This window comes from Pipistrellus hanaki (genome assembly GCF_964339955.1).
Source record: "Pipistrellus hanaki genome assembly, chromosome: 15".
Classification (NCBI taxonomy): domain Eukaryota; kingdom Metazoa; phylum Chordata; class Mammalia; order Chiroptera; family Vespertilionidae; genus Pipistrellus; species Pipistrellus hanaki.
This window is the reverse complement of record NC_140517.1, coordinates 50,023,852-50,031,489: the sequence shown is the minus strand read 5'-3', so window position 1 is coordinate 50,031,489 and position 7,638 is coordinate 50,023,852. Positions and strand designations below refer to the sequence as shown.

Genomic DNA, 7,638 nt, shown 5'->3' with positions numbered 1-7,638 from the left:
GTCTGGCGTCTGGATATCTGAATGATAGGGAGAGGGGGCCGGCTGGGCGCCAGCTGGCTGGGCTGGAAGGCAGAACATGCGGGGGCCAGGGTGACTATTGCTGGGGGGGGGGGCTCCTGGCTGGGGGGCGGGACGAGGGGCGGGAGGGGGCTCTCCACCTGCCCGGGGCTGAGCACGCAGGCGCTGGCGCAAACACACACACGCACGCACACACACACACACGCACGCACACACACACACACGCACACACACACACACACACGCACACACACGCGCACACACGTGTCTCCGCCCCGCCCGCCGCGCCCCCGCCCACCGCTCTCCGCTATCAGCACCGCGGACAGCGACGCCGCCTGCGTCAGTCCGCCCGGCGCCCGGTGTCTCCGGGGGAGGGTCCCGTCCGGCGGGGAGCAGGTAAGAAGCTGCGGGGTGGGGGGGTGGGAGGAGAAGGGGGATCCCCTCCCTGAGCCGCATCCTCATTCCCATCCCTAGAGGGGCAGGATATGGGGGACACAGGGGGTACCCCGAGAGGGACCAACAGAGGGCGTGGGCGGGCTGGAGCCGGGAGGGGGACACAGGTGAGGGACAAAGAGCCGGAGGGGCGGGAGGGGCGGCAGGAGCGGCCCCGGGAGACAGAGACCGGACCCCGGCGGCGGCGGGGGGCAGGGGAGACACGGGGAGGGGGGCAGCGGCGAGGGGCCCGTGGGGGAACGGACGGGAGGCGGGAGTCCAGAGGGAGAGGGGGTGCACACAGCCGGTCACGAGGACAGGTGTGAAGGCAGAGCGCGGGGTGCGCGGGCCGAGGAGGGCGTGGGGGCCCGGCAGAGGCAGCAGGGCAGCCCCCCTGAACCCCCACTCTCCCCGGATGAGTGGGAGAGGAAGCGAGGCCGAGTCTCCGCCTCCAAGGCCAGATGTGGAGGAGGGGCCAGTTGCGGGCGCCTGGACCGACCGGCCAGGCCGTCCCTCCCACCTTCGCTGGTCCCGGGACCCAGGTCTGGGGTCCCAAGTCAGACAGAGAACTGAGCCAGCGGGGGGCGCCCCCACCCCCCATCCCATATCCTTCTGGGGACTTGTCTTTAGTACGTGGAGCCCCGCCCGTTGTCGTGGCAACAGGGCGTTGCCGGGGCAACCAGGGTGAACTCCCACCCCGGGGCCCCAAGCGGAGCCAGGCGTTGCTCTGGGCAACTGGGCGCGCTGGTTCCCACGCTCGCCTTCGCCCACTTCCGATTCAGGTCCCGGAAAGGCGCAAAGACAGGGGACAAGTCCGCGGGATTCCTGCGGGGACCTGGGGCCGTGGAGGCGCTCCTTGGGGATGGAACTAAGTCCTAGAACGCACCCCCAGAGCACTCCCTCCTTCTCAGGGAGGCTGAAACTACAACCCCCAGCATGCCTTGCGGCGGCCAGCCGACTCCCGCGCGGCCAGTCGCCTAGGATGCCGACGGGAGTTGTAGTTCTCTGTTGTTTGGAGGACTCAATGGTTGCACGGGTGGGCGTGGGAGGCTAGGGTGCTTGGGTGCCTCCGCAGAAAGGACCGTAGGACCCCGCCGCCATGTTTCCGGAGCCACCAACCCCGGGGCCTCCAGCGTCAGACACTCCTCCCGACTCAAGTCGCATCAGCCACGGCCCTGGTGAGCCAGATCCCCGGTTGGAGCGGAGGGCAAGTCCGGCCAGGATTTATACGTTTGCTAGCAATGAATGAATGAATAAATGAACGAATGGAATTCTGGGTTGGAATCTCAATGAAATGGAAAAAGAACACGTTTGCTACAATGAATGAATGAATGAATGAATGAATGAATGAATAAAGACAAAAAACAAACAAAAAAAAACACCACGAAAACCAGACCAAGGAATAGGCTCTTGCATTGATGAATTAGAGGGTCCACCTGTTCCTTCTTTTATTTTTTCTTTCTTTCCTAAAAATATTTTTTTTTATTGATTTCAGAGAGGAAGGGAGAGAGAGATAGAAGCACCTATGATGAGAGAATCATTGATGGGCTGCCTCTTGCACGCCCCCTACTGGGGATCCAGCCCACCACTGGTGCATGAGCCCTGACCAGGGATTGAACCGTGACCTCCTAGTTGTTCACGCTCTACCACTGACCCACACCCGCTGCGCTGTCCCGTCTTTTTAGAAGGCAGCTATGCTCACCACTATACCACCAACGCTGTCCCTTCTTTTTAAAGATAGTGAAGCAGACCTAACGGGTTTGGCTCAGTGGATAGAGCGTAGGCCTGTGGAGGTGCCCAGTTCGATTCCAATCAAGGGCACATCCCCAGTGGGGGTGTGCAGGAGGCAGCTGATTGATGTTTTCTCTCTCATCGATGTTTCTAACTCTCTATCCCTCTGCCTTCCTCTCTGTAAAAAATCAATAAAATATATGTTTTTTTAAAAAAAATAAAATAATAAAAATAGGGAAACAGGCTCGGGGAGGGATTCAGGCTTCCAAAAGCAATCGAGCAGAAACATTAGAATGGGAGTGTAAGGGATAAGAAAAAAAAAAAAAAAATCAGACCGCATCAGGCTGGGTTAGGGCGTCACGTGGCTTTACAGGTGAGGTCACACCGACCGAACCGCCGGCGTGCCTCCCAGGGCCTCAATGTCTCTTTGTCCTGCCCTCCGCAGTGCCGCCCTGGGCCCTGGCCACAGGCGTGCTGGTGTCGGGCCTCCTGGTCTTCAGCTGCTGCTTCTGTCTGTACCGGAGGCGCTGCCGCAGGAGGCTGGGCAAGAAGAGCCAGGTGCAAGCCCAGGTGCACCTTCAGGAAGTGAAGGAGCTGGGCCGGAGCTACATAAACAAGGTGTGGCCTGGCCCAGACCCCCCTCCCCGCCCCCCGCTCCCCGGCCCCCTGTCCCTTCCCTCCTCTGCCCACCTTATTCGCCCATCTCCTCCGTGAGTCCAGCCCCAAAGCGGACCCTGGGGGACTGGAGATGGCCTGGACCTGGTCCCTGGGCACATGAACCTTTCAGGGTGGCGGGAGGTCAGACACCCTCAGGCTCACAATGCAAGGTGGTATGTGCCGCATGGGGGGCACCTGGCCCAGGGGTCCTGGCAGCCTCCAAGGTCCCCGAAGGCTTCCCAGTGGAGGTGAATGTTGTGCGGAGACCCTGGATACCCACAGAGTTAACTGAGCGCAGCGGGAAGGACAGTCTAGCCCAGTGGTCGGCACACTCACTAGTCAACAGAGCCAAGTATCAACAGTACAACGATTGAACTTTCTTTTGAGAGCCACACTTTTTAAACTTAAACTTCTTTTTAAAAATCAATATTTCTTTATTGATTTTAGAGAGGAAGGGGGAAGGAAAGAGAGATGAAAACATCCATGATGAGAGAGAATCATTGATTGGCCCCCCACTGGGGATGTGCCTGCAACCCAGCCGTGTGCCCTTGGCTGGAATGCACCTAGGACCCTTCAGTCTGCAGGCCGATGCTCTATCCACTGAGCCAAACCAGATAGGGCTACACTTGTTCCTTTTTTTAATATATTTTTATTTATTTATTTATTTATTTATTTATTTATTTATTTATTTATTTATTTTACAGAGAGGAAGAGAGAGGGATAGAGAGTTAGAAACATCAATGAGAAACATCTATCAGCTGCCTCCTGCACACCCTCCACCAGGGAGGTGCCAGCAACCAAGGTGTATGCCCTTGACCAGAATCGAACCTGGGACCTTTCAGTCCGCAGGCTGACGCTCTATCCACTGAGCAAAAAACTGGCTGCACTAGTTTTTCTGGGCTACCATGGGTGCCTATTTCACCACGGGCCCCACCATAGCAGGCATCACTAATCACACACCGAGAAAACACTACACCGTGTGTTGCTATGGCCATTCCCTACCCAGTGGCAGACATCACTAATCGAACACTGACTCTGCTTAGCCCCTCAAGGGCTCAGGTATAACCTAGAGATGTACCAGTCTCCCTTGGTTTCTGGGCCTGGAGGATGACACACTCAGGGGAAGAATTTACCCCCCTTTGTCCCCGGGCTCCCCAAGGTGCAGCCGGAAGTGGAAGAGCTGGAGCCGGCAGTACCCTTGCCAGGGCAGCAGGCGGCGGCAGAGAAGCACGAGCTGGGACGACTGCAGTACTCGCTGGACTATGACTTCCAGAGCGGCCAGGTGGGCGCGGCGGAGGAGGGGAGGCTGTGGGGAGGAGGGTCCCGGGAGGGTCCGGAAGGGAAGCTCAGACCAGGGGCCCTCCTCTCGGTGCAGCTGCTGGTGGGCATCCTGCAAGCTGAGGGGCTGGCGGCCTTGGATCTGGGTGGCTCCTCGGACCCCTACGTGCGTGTGTACCTGCTGCCGGACAAGCGGAGGCGGCATGAGACCAAGGTGCATCGGCAGACGCTGAACCCACACTTCGGGGAGACCTTCGCCTTCAAGGTGAGCACCAGACCTTGCCTCCCCCTCCCCGCCCCCCCAGTTCCTGGAACAGTGGGGACCAACACCTCCAACTTTCTGTTTCCTTAAAGAGATATCTCTGCCCTAACCGGTTTGGCTCAGTGGATGGAAAGCATTGGCCTTCAGACTGAAGGGTCGCAGGTTCGATTCCGGTCAAGGGCATGAACCTTGGTTGCGGGCACATCCCCAGTGGGGGTGTGTGCAGGAGGCAGCTGATGGATGTTTCGAACTACTCCTCTCTGTAAAAAAATCAATAAAATATATTTTAAAAATATTTCTATTGATTTCAGAGAGGGAGAGATAGAAACATCAATGATGAGAGAGAATCGTTGATTGGTGCCTCCTGCACGGCCCCCCCCCCCACACACACACACACGGGGAATCGAACCCACAACCTGGGCATGTGCCCTGACAGAGAATCAAACTGTGACCTTCTGGCTCATAGGTCGATGCTCAGCCACTGAGCCAGGCGGGCCGGCCTCCTTCAGCTTTTTCTGGAGGCAGCCACCGCTCAGCTGGCCGCTAACAGCTCCGGAGACTATTCATTCTCCCCCCCACCCCTATTTATTTATTTTTATTTTTATTCTATTGATATTTTTTTACAGAGAGGAAGGGAGAGGGATAAAGAGTTAGAAGTATCAATGAGAGAGAAACATGGATCAGCTGCCTCCTGCACGCCCCTACCGGGAATATGCCCCAAGCAAGGTACATGCCCTTTCTGGAATCGAACCTGGGACCTTTCAGTCCACAGGCCCTCGCTCTATCCACTGAGCCTCACCGATTTTGGCCAGAGACTATTCATTCGACTGGCCCCCGGGCTGTTCCCATTTGGGTTCCATGGACCCCCCTCACCTGTTCCCTGCCCTCCTCGCTGCTTCCCTCCCGGATGTTCTGTGCCCCCTTCCTCTCTGCCTTCCGGCTCTGCACCTCTCTGCATCCCCCCCACCCAGGTCCCCTACGTGGAGCTGGGAGGCAGGGTCCTGGTCATGGCGGTGTACGACTTCGACCGCTTCTCCCGCAACGACGCCATCGGGGAGGTGCGCATCCCCATGAGCTCCGTGGACCTGGGGAGGCCCGTGCTGGCCTGGCGGCAGCTGCAGGCGGCGCCGAGGGAGGAGGTGAGCGCTCGCGGCCACGCCCCCGCTGATGGCCACGCCTCCGAGCCCGACCACGCCCCTGAGCCCCGGGCCAATCAGATCACAGACCTATCCGGGGCCAATCAGATCTCAGGCCTCTCGGGCCAATCAGATCACAGGTTCCGGACCGGGCTTCAGCCCTCGCACCTACCACCTGGGGGTGTTACCGCTGGACCCGTGGCTTGGCAAACTGCGGCTCGCGAGCCACACGAGGCTCTTTGGCCCCTGGAGTGTGGCTCTTCCACAAAATAGACCAAGGCCTAGGCGAGCCTATGTTGAAAAAGTGGTGTTAGACGAAGTTGAAGTTTAAAAAGATGTGGCTCTCCAAAGACATGTCAATCGTTGTGCTGTGGGTAGTTGGCTCTGTGGACTCATGAGTTTGCCGACCACTGCTCTGGACGGGTCCATTCCAAGGCGGGCGGGGGGGGGGCGGGTGTGCAGGGGGCGCTCCGGTGACGGTCCCCCTCCGATCTTCAGCAGGAGAAGCTTGGGGATATCTGCTTCTCCCTCCGCTACGTCCCCACGGCCGGGAAGCTCACGGTCATCGTGCTGGAGGCTAAGAACCTGAAGAAGATGGACGTGGGCGGGCTGTCAGGTGTGCGGGAAGCCAGGAAACGGGGGGGGGGGGGAGGTGCTGGGTGTGCAGGAGGGGCCCTCTGGCTAAGGGTCCGAGGGTCTCCTGGGAGAGAGGGCGGTCCAGGCTGCCTTGGGAGGGCATAGATGGATGTGGGCACCCCCAGAGGAGACCTGAGGGGTGCATGGGGCAGCTCTATGCTGTTCCAAAGCAGTCTCCCGCGTCCCCCTCCATCTGATCCCTCCACTAAGCGAGGGGGGTACGAGCCTCTAAGACGCCTCCCCTCTCTCCCCCAGATCCCTACGTCAAGGTGCACCTGCTGCAGGGCGGCAAGAAGATGCGGAAGAAGAAGACGACCATCAAGAAGAACACCCTGAACCCCTATTACAACGAGGCCTTCAGCTTCGAGGTGCCCTGTGACCAGGTCCAGGTGAGAGAGGCCTGCTGAGCCCCCCGGGGCAGCCCCGGGCCCTGAGGAACCCCGCTGCTAGAGGAAGGGAGACTCCTTAGCTTCCTCCAGAAACCGGGGGGCCCCAGGTTGTGTCCCCAGTTTCCTTCTATGAGGAGCGGGTTACCCCGCCCCAGGGCAAGACCAGGATGCCCCGCCCCCTCAGGAGCCATGGTTACTGAGACCAAGGCTTCTCCACCGCTTTAGAGACAGGGCCTTCCAGTCCTTTAAGAGTCCCGGAGGTAGCCTGGCCCGTGTGGCTCAGTGGTTGAGCGTCGACCTAGGAACCAGGAGGTCACGGTTCGATTCCCTGTCAGGGCACAGGCCCAGGTTGTAGGTTCGATTCCCAGTGTGGGGTATGCAGGAGGCAGCCGATCCATGATTCTCTCTCTCGTCATTGATCATTGATGTTTCTATCTCTCCCTCCCTCTCCCCTCTGCCCGCCCAGAAGGTGCAGGTGGAGCTGACCGTGCTGGACTACGACAAGCTGGGCAAGAACGAGGCCATCGGGAGGGTGGCCGTGGGGGCCGAGGCCGGCGGGGCGGGGCTCCGGCACTGGGCGGACATGCTGGCCAACCCCCGGCGGCCCATCGCCCAGTGGCACTCGCTGCGGCCCCCCGACCGAGTGAGGCCGCTGCCTGTGCCCTGACCCCTCCTGGACACCCCTGACCCCGGACTCCTAGCCGACGCCCTGCCCAGGCCCACCTGTATGCCTTCTCAGGCACCAACCCCCACCCCACCCCTCCGCCCCAACCACCTGGCCCATTCCTGCCCTCTCGCCCCCATTATGCCAATCACCATAACTTGCCAACTCCCCACCGCACATTCCCAGAAGCCCCAGGGACCCCTTGGGGAGGGGAGCATCTTGGTCATCCCTCAACCCACCCAGGGTCCCCCCGTTCTGCTTTGACAATCAGTGATACCATCGGACTGTCCCCTCCACTCTACACAGGATCAGCCACCCTGCCCCCGTCTCATTCCTGCACTGCTCCTCGGGCCAAATAAATACTCAGCAATGTGGTGGTGTGACTGGGTGCAACTTGTTGGGGGTGGGCAGGGGCTGGGCCGGGGCCCAGGAGGA

At 59.8% G+C, this 7,638-nt stretch overlaps 1 protein-coding gene across 3 annotated transcripts; it reads left to right on the top strand.

The window, feature by feature from the left end:
* The first annotated feature begins 259 nt into the window (after positions 1 to 259).
* SYT5 (synaptotagmin 5) lies at positions 260 to 7,577 on the top strand. Of its 3 annotated transcripts, none has more exons than XM_084906517.1 (9): positions 260 to 414; positions 1,505 to 1,628; positions 2,627 to 2,799; positions 3,998 to 4,120; positions 4,214 to 4,381; positions 5,350 to 5,517; positions 6,016 to 6,130; positions 6,406 to 6,539; positions 7,006 to 7,577. In XM_084906517.1, exons 2-9 carry the CDS (start codon positions 1,550 to 1,552, stop codon positions 7,204 to 7,206), a joined length of 1,161 nt encoding a protein of 386 aa, XP_084762643.1. In that variant the 5' UTR covers positions 260 to 414; positions 1,505 to 1,549; the 3' UTR covers positions 7,207 to 7,577. The 3 variants fall into 3 exon arrangements, with proteins under 3 accessions (XP_084762643.1, XP_084762641.1, XP_084762642.1); XM_084906515.1 differs by having other exon boundaries at positions 6,013 to 6,130; XM_084906516.1 differs by having other exon boundaries at positions 273 to 414; positions 1,500 to 1,628; positions 6,013 to 6,130.
* Positions 7,578 to 7,638: the final 61 nt, after the last annotated feature.